We start from the raw sequence: 17663 nt of genomic DNA, 5'->3' as shown, positions 1-17663 counted from the left end.
GATTGCACATTCATTGTCTGTTTGAGGCTAAATGATACTGGAGGTGGTTAATTAGTGGTGGATCCAGCGCTCTCAAGGGAGAAGTGTTATGTCTCTCAGAGTGCATTGAGGTAAGGAGGAAAGACTAGAGGAGAGAAGGGGAGAGGGGAGGGGAAGAGGAGAGATTGGGAGAAGATGAGAGAAGCTCCAGGGATAGGAGAAGAGAGGAGCTCAGTGAAGCTCCAGGGAGTGACGGATACACAGCATGGTGTAATCAGCCCATTGACTGGCTACCAAGCCCATCGACTGGATGCCTGACCCCTCATCATTGATTAGAACTGATTGAAATCGGACCTCCCTAAGCCCAGTACCAGCCAGCCGCTGTAGGCCACACAATGATTAATCAATCCAGTGTGTATTGGCCCCAGAAGGAGTGTGTGGGGTGGATGTGAGTGCATCTGTGTGAGTGTGAGGGGATTTAAACTACTCTTTCATCTTCTTCTAGGTGGTGTGAGGATGGTCTACCCAGCTGCCTTTGTGCTGGTTGCCCATGGCGACCTGCCTGTGGACCAGCCCCAGCCTGCCCCCGGAGCCCAGGGGCTCAGCAGAGACCCCTCCCAATGTAGCATCCCCCTCACACCGCCCACCTCACCTGAACAGCCCTGCTCAGGTACTGGATGCCTCTACCACCACACCATATCATCATCATAAACTCTAGAACTTGACCCTGAATAATCACATACCCAAAATGACTCTGATTCAGCTCTACTTGCACAACAGCAAAACAACTCAATACTGCAATCCATAACCCAACTCTAAATGCAATAAAATCCATAATCAACATTGAATGAAGTCTACTTGATGAATATCTAATAAATTAAGAAATAAAACAGCTGATACAAACGAACGGATGATGCTGTACTGTAGCTGCAGAGTTGTTCTTGAGTGTCTGATTGCAATTTCTCAATATCTCAAGAGTCCTAGTAAAGTGTCTCCTGCCGTGCACCTTTAAGACATCCACCCACAGCCAAATGGAACAAACTCCAGTGAATAATGTCATCTGTTGATTATTTCAGCAGACAGTGGCTTTGTGACAGTGTCCAGCATCCTCCTTGCCCAGGAGAGGGCCATTGGAGCCACCAACCACAGCCCAAAGCATTCTGGGAAGAAACTGACCAATCAGGTGGTGCATCAGGCATGGAAGGAGTGTTATCTCAACCAACTGCAACACAAGTGAGTGTCTAGAGAGGCTGCTGGCTAACCGGGGCACAGCTACAGACACGGTTTATCTCTTGGCATTTGCGGTGGGATTGTTAGTGTTGGTGTGCAGTGACACGATTGGCACCCTCACGCCTCTCTTTGTGCCCCCAGATGCAGTGTGCCCAGTAGCGTGACGCCAAAGAAGGAGGCGCCAAACGGGGTGACCACCTGGGACTTTATCGACTCGGGCGAGAGGGCGCCCTGCAGCTGCTCCAGGTTGGCACAGGGGTTGGCATCTGGGGGTAGTGCTCCAGCCGTTTAGCACTGGAACATGGCACCACCCAGCTAGACATCTGAGCTTCATTTTAATTAAGGCTTTTCACTGCTTTTACCCAAAAGACTGGTGCTACTTATGTGAAGCATATTGAAATTGAATATTGCGTATTGATTATGTAGAAATAATGTGAACATTGTGAAAATGTAGTGTATGTATTTGTATTAAATATACTGTGTTGATATGATGTAGACAAGTCCTCACAAGTTGCTACACATAGTTGAAAGTGTTCAATATGTTTAAGAGCAGAATCCTCACCTGCCACGCTAGTTCTGTCTGCCATCAGATCCTGTTTCTCTTGCTGAAGGTTAAAGCAGCAGAAACAGCAGCAGCAGACCAACACCTCCTCTGCCAACCCTCTGTCTGGTGCCAACCCCACCCCCTCCCTGGGCCCAGCACTTCCTCCTCCCTCCCTGCCTAAGCACAAGGCCATGGACAAGTCCGAGAAACCCGACAAACAGCCCAAGAGGGTCGCCGCCATGACCCCCTTCCACCACCGGCTCTCTGTGGGCCGGGAGACCTGCCTGGAACAAGACTCCACTGGAGGGTCCCAACTCGGCCTAGTCGCCCTGGACCCTCTCTTGGATCCCATGCCCACCTGCAAGTACCCCAAGCCCCTCTCAGCTGGCAGGAAAGCCCCCCAGTCCCTGCTCCACTCTCCTGTCTCCCCATTACCCCCCACGCTCAGCCCCCATCCACGGGTGGGGCAGGACCCTGAGGTACTGGATGCTCCTGTGGGCATGGCCCCCTGTCCAGATGGGGCGTCAGGGCTGGGGGTGATGGAGCCCAGTGCGACTGCTCTCTATGCAGCCCCTCTGGGGCCCAGAGAGAGGGAAGCTGGGGCGAGCTGGTGGAGGGGCTTCAGGACTCCTAGGGCTGATAAGGCTGAGTTCAGGCCTCCAGAGCTGCCCAGTGACAGAGTGGAATTAAAGACAGAGACACAGGCCACTGAGGGAGTTGCACTGAAAAGGTGAGAGAGAGACCAGTTCATAAATGTAGAAACTAAAGTCACGCATGCCAGCATTCACACAAGCACGCAGGCAGGCAGGCACACAAACACACACACACTCAGAGGATCACTCTAAGTTTCCTATCTAATTTCCCTCCAGACTATTTGCACAGACAGAGAAGTGTTTCAAGATATCCGAGGAGCGTGTTAGGGAACACATCCAGACCCTGGGTCTATTGCAGCAGCCTGGGGTGGAAGGGCTGGGGGACCTTGGGGACGACCCATATGACTTCAAGGAGGGAGACATCGAGTACAGCTTCCCCACCTCCAAGAGACTGAAGGGCCGAGACCCTAGCAAGAGAGGCCCCAAGGTAAGTAAAAATAAATTGCAATGATTAGTATTGTTGATGGATAGGGCTGTTACAGTGACTGTATTAGCAGGAGTAGTAGAGATACTCTTAATGATCGGCTATGAAAAGCCAACTGACATTTACTCCTGAGGTGCTGACTTGTTGCACCCCCGACAACTACTGTGATTATTATTATTTGACCATGCTGGTCATTTATGAACATTTGAACGTCTTGGCCATGTTCTGTTATAATCTCCAACCGGCACAGCCAGAAGAGGACTAGCCACCCCTCATAGCCTGGTTCCTCTCTAGGTTTCTTCCTAGGTTTTGGCCTTTCTAGGGAGTTTTTCCTAGCCACCGTGCTTCTACACCTGCATTGCTTGCTGTTTGGGGTTTTAGGCTGGGTTTCTGTACAGCACTTTGAGATATCAGCTGATGTCCCTCTAATCACGCTAACATCAATGCAAATGTCATAGAAAATCAAATCAAACACTTCACGAGAGCCCATGAGCTCATGTTGCTCAACATTTCTATAGGCTATGTAATTGCATGACAAAACAGAGTTTTGATGGCCTCTATTAAAAAGAGGATCCCATCAGCTTTCTATAGGCTAGGCATACTATACTTTTTTAGCAACTTTCCTAATATTAAGCACATTTCTTAGCTTCACAAGAGGAGTATAGCCTATCTGGCTTGCATGAAATTGAACCATGGGGAAAGCGTCCTTCATTTACTCTATTTACAGTGCCTTGCAAAAGTATTCATCCCCCTTGGCGTTTTTCCTATTTTGTTGCATTACAACCTGTAATTTAAATGGATTTTTATTTGGATTTAATTTAGTAAACATAAACAAAATAGTCCAAATTGGGGAAATGAAAAAATTAAGTTGTTTTAAAAAATAAAAATAAATTATAGACGGAAAAGTGGTGCATGTATATGTATTCACCCCTTTTGCTATGAAGCTCCTAAATAAGATCTGGTGCAACCAATTACCTCCAAAGTCACATAATTAGTTAAATAAAGTCCATCTGTGTGCAATCTAAGTGTCACATGATCTGTCACATGATCTCAGTATATATACATTTGTTCTGAAAGGCCCCAGAGTCTGCAATACCACTAAGCAAGGGGCACCACCAAGCAAGCGGGACCATGAAGACCAAGGAGCTCTCCAAACAGGTCAGGGACAAATTTGTGGAGAAGTACAGATCAGAGTTGGGTCCTAAAACAATATCAGAAACTTTGAACATCCCACGGAGCACCATTAAATCCATTATTAAAAAATGAAAAGAATATGGCACCACAACAAACCTGCCAAGAGAGGGCCGCCCACCAAAACTCATGACCAGGCAAGGAGGGCATTAATCAGAGAGGCAACAAAGAGACCAAAGATAACCCTGAAGGAGCTACAAAGTTCCACAGCTGAGATTGGAGTATCTGTCCACAGGACCACTTTAAGCTGTACACTCCACAGAGCTGGGCTTTATGGAAGAGTGTCCAGAAAAAAAGCCATTGCTTAACTAAAGAAAAAATAAACAAACATGTTTGGTGTTCACCAAAAGGCATGTGGGAGACTCCCCAAACATATGGAAGAAGGTACTCTTGTCAAATGAGACTAAAATTTAGCTTTTTGGCCATCAAGGAAAACGCTATATCTGGCGCAAACCCAACACCTCTCAGCACCCTGAGAACATCATCCCGGTGGAAGCATCATGCTGTGGGGATGTTTTTTTCCTTCAGGGTCTGGGAAACTGGTCAGAATGGAAGAAATGATGGATGGCGCTAAATACAGGGAAATTATTGAGGGAAACCTGTTTCAGTCTTCCAGAGATTTGAGACTGGGACAGAGGTTCACCTTCCAGCAGGACAATGACCCTAAGCATACTGCTAAAGCAACAATCGACTGGTTTAAGGGGAAACATTTAAATGTCTTGGAGTGGCCTAGTCAAAGCCCAGACCTCAGAGGGACCCATCCAACTTGAAGGATACATAAATAAAAATGTTATCTTAACTGACTTTCCTTGTTAAATAAAGGTAAAAACATTTTTTTAAAGGAGCTGGAGCAGTTTTCCCTTGAAGAATGGGCAAAAATCCCAGTGGCTAGATGTGCCAAGCTTATAGAAACATACCCCAAGAGACTTGCAGCTGTAATTGCTACCAAAGGTGTCTCCACAAAGTATTGAATTTGGGGGAGTGAATAGTTACGCACACTCAAGTTTTCATTTCTTGTTGGTTTCACCCCAAATAATATTTTGCATCTTGAAAGTGGTAGGCATGTTGTGTAAATCAAATTATACAAACCCTCTAAAAATGTATTTTAATTCCAGGTTGTAAGGCAACGAAATAGAAAAATGCCAAGGGTTGTGAATACTTTCGCACGCCTCTGTAATTGGATATATGACATGCATTTTTTCCCCTGCCCCTGTTCCGAGACATGTGCATGATAATTGCCCATTCTAATTCCAAACTAATTTCACTCATATATTATTTAGTATGTGTAAAGACAAGATTAAATCAAGAATAGTCTGATGGGTGATAATATTAGCCAATCACTTGTGAATGATACCTATATTATCACTTGTCAATGATACCTATATTGTCACTTGTGAATGATACCTATATTATCACTTGTGAATTATATGATATATCTTGTGAATGATGTCCAGCTTTTCTGCAGTAAGGCAAGAATCTGCACGTGCCTTTCGTTGCGACTTTTTCAAATCATAGCCGCACACCTCATGTAGCCTAGCCCATAGGCCTATTTGTTTTGATAAAGTTTATCACAACTAAAGTGGGCAAATAACTTCTGAAAATGAAGCACATTAATCTGCTTTACAACCGGTGTAGAGCCTAACTGGCAGACATAGGTGACGCGTGAGTTTCAAGTTTGGGGAAGATAATTTTCACCGTAAAAATGTATTACATGCATACAGTGGGGCAAAATAGTATTTAGTCAGCCACCAATTGTGCAAGTTCTCCCACTTAAAAATATGAGAGAGGCCTACAATTTTCATCATAGGTACACTTCAACTATGACAGACAAAATGAGAAAAAAAAACAGAAAATCACATTGTAGGATTTTTAATGAATTTATTTGCAAATTATGGTGGAAAATAAGTATTTGGTCACCTACAAACAAACAAGATTTCTGGCTCTCACAGACCTGTAACTTTTTCTTTAAGAGGCTCCTCTGTCCTCCACTCGTTACCTGTATTAATGGCACCTGTTTGAACTTGTTATCAGTATAAAAGAGACCTGTCCACAACCTCACAGTCACACTCCAAACTCCACTATGGCCAAGACCAAAAAGCTGTCAAAGGACACCAGAAACAAAATTGTAGACCTGCACCAGGCTGGGAAGACTGAATCTGCAATATGTAAGCAGCTTGGTTTGAAGAAATCAACTGTGGGAGCAATTATTAGGAAATGGAAGACATACAAGACCACTGATAATCTCCCTCGGTCTGGGGCTCCACGCAAGATCTCCCCCCGTGGGTTCAAAATGATCACAAGAACGGTGAGCAAAATTCCCAGAACCACACGGTGGGACCTATTGAATGACCTGCAGAGAGCTGGGACCAAAGTAACAAAGCCTACCACCAGCAAGAGCATTGAAGATGAAACGTGGCTGGGTCTTTCAGCATGACAATGATCCCAAACACACCGCCCGGGCAATGAAGGAGTGGCTTCATAAGAAGCATTTCAAGGTCCTGGAGTGGCCTAGCCAGTCTCCAGATCTCAACCCCATAGAAAATCTTTGGAGGGAGTTGACAGTCTGTGTTGCCCAGCAACAGCCCCAAAACATCACTGCTCTGGAGGAGATCTGCATGGAGGAATGGGCCAAAATACCAGCAACAGTGTGTGAAAACCTTGTGAAGACTTACAGAAAACGTTTGACCTCTGTCATTGCCAACAAAGGGTATATGACAAAGTATTGAGATAAACTTTTGTTATTGACCAAATACTTATTTTCCTCCATTATCTGCAAATAAATTCATTAAAATTCCTACAATGTGATTTTCTGCATTTTCTTCTCATTTTGTCTGTCATAGTTGATGTGTACCTATAATGAAAATTACAGGCCTCTCTCATCTTTTTAAGTGGGAGAACTTGCACAATTGGTGGCTGACTAAATGCTTTTTAAACCCACTGTAAACCGCATTTGAGGTCACTTTTGAGAATGGTGTTTTCCTGCTAATGGAACTTTCACACTTACAGCTTACTGCCATGTGTGCATGCATTGTTGCGCTTATAATGTGCCTAGTAGTTTATCAACAATTTAAGCTAAACGTGTTGATCTGTTGCAACAGCCTCATGCCTTTGCTGTTTGTTAGGCCTGTAATTTGTAACTCATTTTGTTGGCTGATGAAAAGTAATGTGGACAGCTCTTCTAACATCTTCAATATGCCTCTCGGAATTCGAAAAGAAGGAGGCGCGCAGTTGTGTCTCCGATGTGTCTGTCTTCACTTGTAGGCATCTTAGCTCTGAAGTAGGATAAGGACTTGATCACGTGACAGGCATTGGCTAATAATAATTGAGATATCTGAGAGAGCCATGTGAGTTAGAGGTGCTTCGGAGCACATAGCTGGGAGAAGGGAATTATAGTTGTTATATTCAGCCCAAGAGCACAATGGCCACTGGCAGCAAAAAACATGGATTTTTTTAAGGGGCATTACAGCCACACAATGGGGATGCCACCGGGAAATTCGAGGCATTATCAACTGCTTGTTAAATTGTGACTGAGAGACTGATGAAGTGTGTGCAGCCTGCGCAAAAAAAAAAAAAACGAAGCAGAGCTCATGCCTTTCATGCAACTTTTTTCAAATCATCATTAGTCACATCATGCAGACTTGGAATGTATTAAAAATCAAAACATGTAGCCCAACGTTTGTATCACACCTAAAGTTGCATGAATAACTCTAAATGAAGCATATAGTAGGACCTGATTCTGTTAACCCCTCAACACAGAACAGCAGCATGTGCGCACTCCCTCAGAAATCAATTGTATACTATAAAATAATGCCACGGAATTCTAGGCAAATCGTGTTTGCTAAATGAACTAGTGTAGCCCACAGCCATATGGTACAGCCAGATCAGGACCTAACATAAGGACAACTCAGAGTATGCTATTGTGTTATTCGGAAATAGACAACATTTTCTTAATTTCATGTTTTCCTGTCTAAAATAAATAATGGATTTATTGTGACTGTATAGGTTAAATTAAATGTATTTATTAGACTTTTTAAAGTGTAGATTTTACAAAGGTCTGCATCAGTGGCTTGTAGGCTATGCGTGGATGCCAGTAGCTGCTAAATGTGTTTATGTTAATTAATGGTGATTTACAGTGAGACCGGAGGTAATTTGGTTGACAATCACCTGCTGACAAAATTTCATGAATATAACTGTCTTCCAGGGAGAGGATATCAGCAACGGTGCACTGCCTGATGGGAAAGATGCCATGTCCATCTTTAGCTCTGCCCCCAAAGCTGGTAAGGATTTGAATGTTGACATGTATTATGAGGTGTGTTCTTTGCGCTGTGTTTGATTGTCTTGTTTGTGTGTTTCTAGATGATGACTCACCGCAGGACGACGAGGCAGCCAAAGCCCAAAACCCTCCTCTAACCAGGGAGACTGATCTGGTGGTCCTCATCTCAGACCTGGAGAATATTTTCGATGAGGATGAGGAGGAACTTGGGGTGAGAAACATTTGAACAATTACTGGATGTCTAAAATCTGTTTCATTTTCATTCCCTCGTTCAACAAAGCGCTATACACTCATCATAATAATAAATCATTGTATACTTTACTGTGCATGCCATATAGCAGACACTTTTATCCAAGGAGACTTAGATATGTGTTGTATAATAATTTGTAGACTGCTTGCCCCAATCAGCACACAGCCAGGGTCCTGGTATCAGGAGGTGAAGACCGAAGGGATGGGAGGGTGGCTGTGCCCTATCCTTCAAGTGAGTCTATCTTTACATGTACACATGTTCATCAGTTTGTTTGTTATCTTATGCATGTTATCTTAGCTTAGTTTAGCATGATTCTGAGACCCGGGAATAATAATCTTTCTTCTTCTCCTTCTCTCACATCTTCTCTGCCTGTTTCTGTCTGTTTTATCTCTCGTTGTCCATCGCCGTCCCTCCCTCTCTATCTCTCTCTCCTCCCCTCATCTCCTCCCCCCATTCCTCCCTCTCGCTCTCCTCCCCTCATCTCCTCCCCCATCCCTCCCTCTCTCTCTCTCCTCCCCTGTCCCTCTCTCTCTCTCTCGCTCTGTCTCTCCTCCCCTTTTCTCCTCCCCTGTCTCTCCCTCTCTCTCTCTCCTCCCCCCTCATCTCCCCCGTCCCTCCCTCCCTCTCTCTCTCTCTCTCTCTCTCTCCCCCCCCTCTCTCTCTCACTCCTCCTATCATCTCCTCCCGCCATCCATCCATCCTCTCTCTCTCTCTCTCTCTCTCTCTCTCTCTCTCTCTCTCTCTCTCTCTCTCTCTCTCTCTCTCTTTCTCTCTCCTCCCCTCATCTCCTCCCCCATCCCTCTCTCTCTCTCCCCCCTCATCTCCTCCCCCCATCCCTCTCTCTCTCTCTCTCCTCCCCTCATCTCCCCCCCTCCCTCTCTCCATTCAGCAGTAGCAGACCTCCAGCGGATGTTCCCCACACCCCCTTCCCTGGAGCAGCACCCGGCCTTCTCCCCCATCATGACATACCGTGACACCCCCAGCCAAGAGCCACCAGCCCCCTCGGGGGGCTCTGACCACCCCCTGGGCCCCCTGTCCTCCACCCAGCTCCAGGAGTACCGGATGGAGGTGGAGGAAGGCATGGCCAGTCCTAAACATGAGGACATTAAGGTGAGGCACCACAGAAGTAATGGGAATGGAAACGATTAAGTCTGTAGTATGTGACATCATGTAACCGATTGATATATTCAAATTGGTTAATATGGTTAGTGGTTGTCAGTGTTTGGGAAACTACTCTGAAAATATAGTTTACCAAGCTACCAATTGCTTCACACTGGAATAAGTTAAACGACGCTAAAGCTACTCTAAAGTTACTCTGAAAAAGTAGTTCACTACATCCAAACCACTTTGTGAAAAGTATGTTTATGTGAAAAATATGTAACTCTGTAATGTCATTGACTACAAATTGCAAGACAGATCACTTTGGGGTCATATGTTAACAGAATGTGTAATTTAGCCTATTAAACTCTAAATCTACGTATGTTTCAAGTGAGAATTAGTCAGATCTGATACCAAAAAAGAAAGGAAATGATTGCCTACTTCACCCATTTTTAATTTTCTTTTTGAAGAAAAAGTCATGTGTAGTTCCAGTCGTAAGCTACAGTGTTAAATGGCAATAAAGTAATTAAGTATTGAAAACAGTACATATATTTGAATTGAGTTCAACTAGATGTAGTTCACTCCTCCCCAACACTGGTGGTCGTATGATGGATGTTATAATAGTGAAAATTCTTCAAATAAAGTAGCTACAGGGCACTGTGCAGCCTACCAGTGTTAATGTAAACTTTAGCGTCTCATTTGATCTTGACTGATGTTGCTGTAGCATGTTTATACCTGCTGGCCTGCTAGAGGACTCACTGGTATGTGGAACCAAATACCTGAACTGCTGCTCACCATACAGCCTGTTTCAACTTGTGTCGTTGTTTAAGTGCTAATTGTCTCTCTGTGACACATTGTGATACTATGGGAACACATTTACAATGAGCTCTCCTTCCCCATCCCCCTCTGTAGGACTTCTCATTTGTGTACCGTGTCCCGTCTGTCCAGCCACAGATGGGCTGCTCCATGTTTGCTCCGCTGCGGACCCTCCCCAGTCAGTGTCTACCCCCCATCAAGGTGCCTGACCAGTGTTACTACCGGCCCTCCTGGGCCCTGCTGCCCAAGATGGAGCACTACTCCTCCCTGCCGCCCTCCTTCATCAGAGATGGATATGTGTAAGTACTGGACCAGGGTTGGTTCTATTACAGCTGGATGGATGTTCATAAAATGTACCTTAAACGTTACCACGTTGAATGTACTGTGTGTGTGTCCTCCAGCAACGTCCCCAGTGTTGGGGACCAGGAGTATGCCCAGATGAGTGCCAGTGCCCTATCCATAGGCACCACCGGTGGTATCCTCCCCTCGCCCTCCCCTGCCACCCCCCGCTTCTCCGTCCCCACCCCTCGTACCCCGCGCACCCCAAAGGGCGTTGGCACGGCCAGCGGGCAGGGCTCTGTGAAGCAGGAGGGCACCGGGACAGAGCTGAGCTCCCCTGCCTCCACGCCCTCCACCAGCCTGCCTATGAGCTCCCTGACTGAGCCCCATGCGTCCTGCCCCGCCCTGCCCGAGGCCCACAGCCTGTACGCCGCCCTGCTCCTCTCTGACTCAGTCCTCAACGTCTTCAAAGATCGCAACTTCGACAGCTGCTGCATCTGCGCCTGCAACATGAACGTGAAGGGCGCCGACGTGGGCGTGTACATCCCCGACTCCACTCTCGAGGACCAGTACCGCTGCATGTGCGGCTTCAGCGCCATCGTCAACCGCCGGCTGGCACATGGCACGGGCCTCTTCCTGGAGGACGAGCTGGACATCTTTGGGAGGGGCTCGGAGGTGGGCCAGGCAGCCGAGAGGAGGCTGGCGCTGTGCCGCAGAGACCCACCCATGGGAGACCCCCGGGCCAAGCGCCCCCAGGACTCCTCCCCTGCCCCTTCCTCTGTCATGGAGCTCCTCCAGGAGCAGTGCTCCCAGCCCATCTCCTCCCTGGCCTCCCTACACCTCCCTCCTGCCTGCTCCTGCCACGGCCGCCAGGGGGCACTGCTCCAGAGCTGGATGTCTGACAAGCAGTGGGCGGATGGCAGTGATGCGTGTGTGGAGTGTTACAACGCGCTGGTTCAGGGGCAGCAGTATGTGGATAACCCTGCCGGGGGGGAAAGTAGATCCGGCTGTTGTGAGGAGCAGTGCTCTACACTCCTGGCCTCACACCAACGGTAAGGAGGAGGGATCCGGCTGGGATGATAGAAGGATGCCAAGGGGTGATAGTAATTGGAGGATGACAGTAGGGATGACAGTGGTGATAGAACTGATAGTGGCTGTCTATCTGCGGTGAACTGATTACAGTTATAAATACACTATCTATACAAAAGTTTACTGACACCTTTTTAATTAGTGGATTTGGCTATTTCAGCCACACCCATTGCTGACAGGTGTATAAAATAGACCACACATCCATGCAATCTCCATAGACAAATATTGGCAGTAGAATGGCCTTAATGAAGAGCTTAGTGACTTGCAACGTGACTTTCAATGTGGCCACGTCATAGGATGCCACCTTTCCAACAATTCAGTTTGTGAAATTTCTGACCAGTAGAGCTGCCTCGGTCAACTGTAAGTGCTGTTATTGTTAAGTGGAAACGTCTAGGAGCAACAACGGCTCAGCCGTGAAGTGGTAGGCCACATAAGCTCACAGAACAGGCGTATTACGTAAAAATGGTCTGTCCTCGGTTGCAACACTCATTACCGAGTTCCAAACTGCCTCTGGAAGCAACGTCAGCAGAACTGAACTATTTATCGGGAGCTTCATGAATTGGGTTTCCATGGCCGAGCAGCTGCACACAAGCCTAAGATTACAAAGTGCAATGCCAAGCATCGGCTGGAGTGGTGCAATACTTTTGGTCATGTAGTGTAGCATATTGTTTCTTAGTATGGAAAATTAAACAAGATCAATCCATACACTCAAAGTTTAAATCCATGTTTCTCTATGTTAGATACGGACTGTTGTGTAATGTGACGTTCAATGTGTATGATGTCTAATGTTTATTTATGTAATGTATGTATTTCTGTGTGTGTGTGTTCTTGTGTGTGTGTGTGTGTGTCCTTGTCTCTCCCTAGTGTTGGACATCAGTATTCTGTCGTCCCAGGACGTGGTGCGTATGCTGCTGTCCCTGCAGCCCTTCCTCCAGGACGCAATCCAGAAGAAACGTACAGGCCGGACCTGGGAGAACATCCAGCATGTCCAGGGTCCACTCACATGGCAACAGTTCCACAAGATGGCCGGCCGGGGATCCTACGGTAAGCCACCAGGGACACTCTTTATTGACGTATCTACAGTAGATATTTGAAATGTACTGTATTTTAGATAGATTTCCCATTAACTGTTTGTGACTTCACTTTTGTGTAAATTATATTTGATGTCAACATTTCAGGTTTTTACACTGATCTCAATTTAGGAGTAAGCCGCCTAAATATTGCTGTACAAAGGGTAACTGGAGAAATGTAATCGAACATGACAATCACCTGACCTCTTTCAGTCCAGTCCAGCCTTCCATAAATCTTCTCATCTTTCTTCTCACCAGGGTCAGAGGAGTCGCCCGAACCCCTTCCCATCCCTACCCTGTTGCTGGGCTACTACGATAACTATGACCGTAACTTCCTGGCGCTGTCGCCCCTGGCGCTGCCCTTCTGGGAGAAGCTGCTGTTGGAACCATATGGGGGACAGAGGGACGTGGCCTTCCTGGTGCTCTGCCCCAACTCTGAAACCCTGCTGGCCGGGGCACAGGCTTTCTTCCAGGAGCTCAGCTCTGTCTACGAGGTAAGTCCTATTATACTACTATATCCCAAACCTCTCCTCTAGCAATTCCTTAGTTGTTGTTTCCTTCAGAATATACAATTACCAATTAGATGTCTCCACCTCCTGTGTTTGTTTGAAGACACTGGGTGGGATACTGTGTATGTGTTCTATAGCGCTTGACCCCTACTTTTTGTCATTTTCAGACGTGTCGGTTGGGGAAACACAGACCCCTGGCAAAGGTCTCCAGAGATGGGCTGGTGCGTGTGGGGGCAGAGACAGAAACTGAGACCGATAAGGAGAAAGAGAAGGAGAGACATGAGGAGGAGCAGATAGACCAGTGGTTCACAGGGCCCTGGGCTGGACAGCAACACAGCGACAACCTCAGAAAACTCAAACTATATGCGCGCACCTGCAGGAAGCAGCTAGGTGAAACACTGAACTTTATGATTGAAATTGTCTGAAGTGATCAAGGGACATTGTACCAGTTGGGAGTATGAGTACTTTTGGCATTCTCTCAACCAGCTTCACCTGGAATGCTTTTCCAACAGTTCCCACATATGCTGATCACTTGTTGGCTGCTTTTCCTTCACTCTGCGGTCCAACTCATCCCAAACCATCTCAATTGGGGTGAGGTCGGGTGATTGTGGAGGCCAGGTCATCTGATGCAGCACTCCATCTCTCTCCTTCTTGGTCAAATAGCCCTTACACAGCCTGGAGGTGTGTTGGGTCATTGTCCTGTTGAAAAGAAAATGATAGTCTCAGTAAGAACAAACCAGATGGGATAGCTTATCGCTGCAGAATGCTGGGGTAGCCATGCTGTTTAAGTGTGCCTTGAATTCTAAATAAATCACTGACAATGTCACCAGCAAACCACCCCAACACCATCACACTTCCTCCTCCATGCTTCACATTGGGAACCACACATGCAGAGATCATCCGTTCACATACTCTGCGTCTCACAAAGACACGGCGGTTACAACCAAAAATCTCACATTTGGACTCATCAGACCAAAGGACAGATTTCCACCGTTCTAATGTCCATTGCTTGTGTTTCTTGGCCTAAGCAAGTCTCTTCTTCTTATTGGTGTCCTTTAGTAGTGGTTTCTTTGCAACAATTCGACTATGAAGGCCTGATTCTTGCCGTCTCCTCTGAACAGTTGATTTTGAGATGTGCCTGTTACTTGAACTCTGTGAAGCATTGATTTGGGCTGCAATTTCTGAGGCTGGTAACTCTAATGAACTCATCCTCTGCAGCAGAGGTAACTCTGTGTCTTCCTTTCCTGTGGCGGGCCTCATGAGAGCCAGTTTCATTATAGAGCTTGATGTTTTTTGCGACTGCACTTGAAGAAACTAGAAGTTCTAGAAATGTTCTGGTATTGACTGACCTTCATGTCTTATTAATGATGGACTATCGTTTCTCTTTGCTTATTTGAGCTGTTCTTGCCATAATATGGACTTAGTCTTCTGTGTATATGGCTATCTTCTGTATACCACCCCTATGTTACAACACAACTGATTGGAAATTCCACAATTAACTTTTAACAAGGCACACCTGTTAATTGAAATGTATTCCGGGTGACTACCTCATGAAGCTGGTTGAGAGAATGCCAAGAGTGTGCAAAGTTGTCATCAAGGCAAAGGGTGGCTACTTTGAAGAATCTTTGTTTAACACTTTTTTGGTTAATACATGATTCCATGTGTTATTTCATAGATTTGATGTCTTCACTATTATTCTACAATGTATAAAATAGTTAAAATAAAGAAAAATCCTGGAATGAGTAGGTGTGTCCAAACTTTTGACTGGTACTGTATGTATATACACTAACCATTGCCGCAGGAAGTAGGGGTGCTGAGAGTGCTGCAACACCCCCACCCCTAAACACTAACTACTCCATGCATTTCAACTCTAAATCCTCCTCTATGTTTTCCTTCATCCAGGTCCACAGTTGTCTGCCCTGTCTTTGGACAGCAGTCTGTTGTTACCCCCCAAGCTTCAGCCTCCTCCAGCCCCTACGCCCTCCTCAGCCCAGCCTGCCCCCTCCTCCAGCCAGCCCCCCTATTGTCCTGGGGCCCCTGCTGAGGGAGAGGCAACAGCCCCCCCAGTGGCCCTCAGCTCAGAAAGCACCCCAACCCCCACAGCAGCAGCAGCCTCGGGCCAGCCAGGTCCAGCAGAGAGCACCCAAGGAGGGTCCACTGAGGTCAAGAATACCCCCAATGCCCCACCACCACCACCTAGCCAGCCAGAGACCCCTGAGAGGTGAGGACCCAGGGCATCTATGCTGCTATATTACTATTGTATTACTATATTATTATTCAGTTTTCTATGTTATCATGATATATGTCTCCGCCCCCTGTCCCAGTGTGGCGGAGCGGGAGCGAATCGGCATCCCCACGCTGGCGGACTCGGCCGATAGCCACGCCCACCCCCCTGCCATCTTGATCTACGTGGTGGACCCCTTCCTGTGCTCGGGCCGAGCGAGGGATGAAGGAGAGGAGGAGGAGGGTGAGGAGGTTGAGGCAGGCAGTGTGTGGTTACTAGGGCTGCTGCGTTGCTACACAGAGATGCTACAGACATTGCCGGAGAGCATGAGACCAGCACTGGTGTTACAGGTAGGATCATATACTGTACTGTACTCCCTCCTACACCACCTATACCTTTGCTTCTGTATGGTTCAATGTTAATGGCTGTATGGATGAGTGACTGAGACTGTGGGGGATCACCCTAATCCCTACATTGTGCACTAGTTTTGACCAGAGCCCTCTAGTCAAAAGGAGTGCACTATATATGGAATAGAGTGCCAGAAGACACTGTATGGGTGTCCAACCACGGATCTGCTCATACAAGAGTGCTCATTCATTCTGGATGGGTTGTCCAGGTGGTGCCATGTCAGTATCTGCTCCAGCCAGCCAGTGGTGAGAGCCCTCTGTACCTGCAGCACCTGCGCTCCCTGGCCTTCTCAGCCTACTCCCAGTGCAGACGCCTCCTACCCACACAGACACACATCAAGTCTCTGACCGGCTTTGGCCCCGCCTCCACCCTAGAATCTGTGCTCAAGAGCCCAGAGGTAAGGCTTGGACGAACACACACTTAAAGACATGTACACCCATTCAAAGTCACACACAGGCTTCAAAAACAATCACTCAGACACATAGGGGCCTACCCTACCTACACATCTCATCTGATTAGTAAATGCTCTAAATGTCTGACAATCCCACTCTCTCCCCCTCCCTCCTCACTCTCCATCCCGCTCTCTCCCCCTGTCCCCTCCCCAGCACCCCAGCCCTCTACAGGGCTACTCTCCCCCATACATTCTGGGTCCTACCCGTGCCAAGCAACCGGAGCCAGGGGAGGTGTGGGCAGAGATCCCTCCCAGGTACAACGTGCTGTTTGTGGGCTACTGCCTGTCCCACGACCAGCGCTGGATCCTGGTCTCCTGCACCGACCAACAGGGAGAGCTACTGGAGACCTGCATCATCAACATCGATGTGCCCAACAGGTCAGTTACTCAATCAGTTACTCAATCACTCAGGGTCTGGGAGAGTGTGGGATATCTATGAGGTGTTGATGATGCTGTGCTAATGTTAGATAATGTCAAATCCTTTCATCCTGTCGGTCATTAAATTATATCATATAATATCTATTATGCATAGTAGGCTAGGCTATATTATATTGAGTAAAGTAATACACTTTAATGTAGCATTTCAGAACCTTTATACTTATACAGTTCATGATGCAATATAGACATTACCAAACGTTCTTCTTGTCACTCCCTGCTCCTCCTCAGAGCGCGGTGGCCCAAGATCTCAGCCAGGAAGATGGGACTGCAAAAGTTATGGGACTGGTGTGTCGGCATCATCCAGATGACCTCACTGCCATGGAGGATCGTGATTGGTCGGCTGGGCAGACTAGGACATGGTGAACTGAAAGGTGAGTTCAGCGTAGTGCAGCTAACTCTGTTTCAATATCCCTGGTGTTTGGTGGAAGGTGAGATCTGCTGGAACTATTGTTTCGATATTTTCGGCCTCAGTATTTCAGTTGATCCAGAGGAGATTACAGTAGACTGTAGAACAATTCACTGTATTGACCTGCGTCTCCCTCCCTCCCTCCAGACTGGAGCGTTCTCCTGGGGGAGCACTCTCTCCACTCCATCAGTCGCCAGCTGAAGGAGGCATGTCGTATGTGTGGCATCTCCTCCGCCGACTCCCCCTCCATCCTCAGTGCCTGCCTGGTTGCCATGGAGCCCCAGGGCTCCATCGTGGTGATGCCAGGTTAGCAGCAGCACTGCTGGGCCCA

At 47.1% G+C, this 17663-nt stretch overlaps 1 protein-coding gene across 1 annotated transcript in view; it reads left to right on the top strand.

Annotated features, from left to right (window-relative positions):
• The window catches only part of LOC124048969 (mediator of RNA polymerase II transcription subunit 13-like), a 148173-nt gene that overhangs the window by 124628 nt on the left and 5882 nt on the right, over positions 1–17663 (top strand). The window contains 21 exon segments of the mRNA XM_046370203.1: positions 485–649; positions 1056–1212; positions 1351–1455; positions 1821–2483; positions 2623–2833; positions 8223–8298; positions 8378–8505; positions 8685–8775; positions 9434–9654; positions 10555–10757; positions 10860–11724; positions 11726–11789; positions 12691–12870; positions 13155–13390; positions 13573–13795; positions 15308–15626; positions 15730–15979; positions 16246–16434; positions 16643–16866; positions 17155–17297; positions 17480–17638. Coding sequence (XP_046226159.1) covers positions 485–649; positions 1056–1212; positions 1351–1455; positions 1821–2483; positions 2623–2833; positions 8223–8298; positions 8378–8505; positions 8685–8775; positions 9434–9654; positions 10555–10757; positions 10860–11724; positions 11726–11789; positions 12691–12870; positions 13155–13390; positions 13573–13795; positions 15308–15626; positions 15730–15979; positions 16246–16434; positions 16643–16866; positions 17155–17297; positions 17480–17638 — 4872 coding nt within the window.

Source organism: Oncorhynchus gorbuscha, linkage group LG11, assembly GCF_021184085.1.
Source record: "Oncorhynchus gorbuscha isolate QuinsamMale2020 ecotype Even-year linkage group LG11, OgorEven_v1.0, whole genome shotgun sequence".
NCBI lineage: Eukaryota > Metazoa > Chordata > Actinopteri > Salmoniformes > Salmonidae > Oncorhynchus > Oncorhynchus gorbuscha.
The sequence above is the reverse complement of the archived record's forward strand: the minus strand, read 5'-3'. Positions and strand labels throughout refer to the sequence as shown.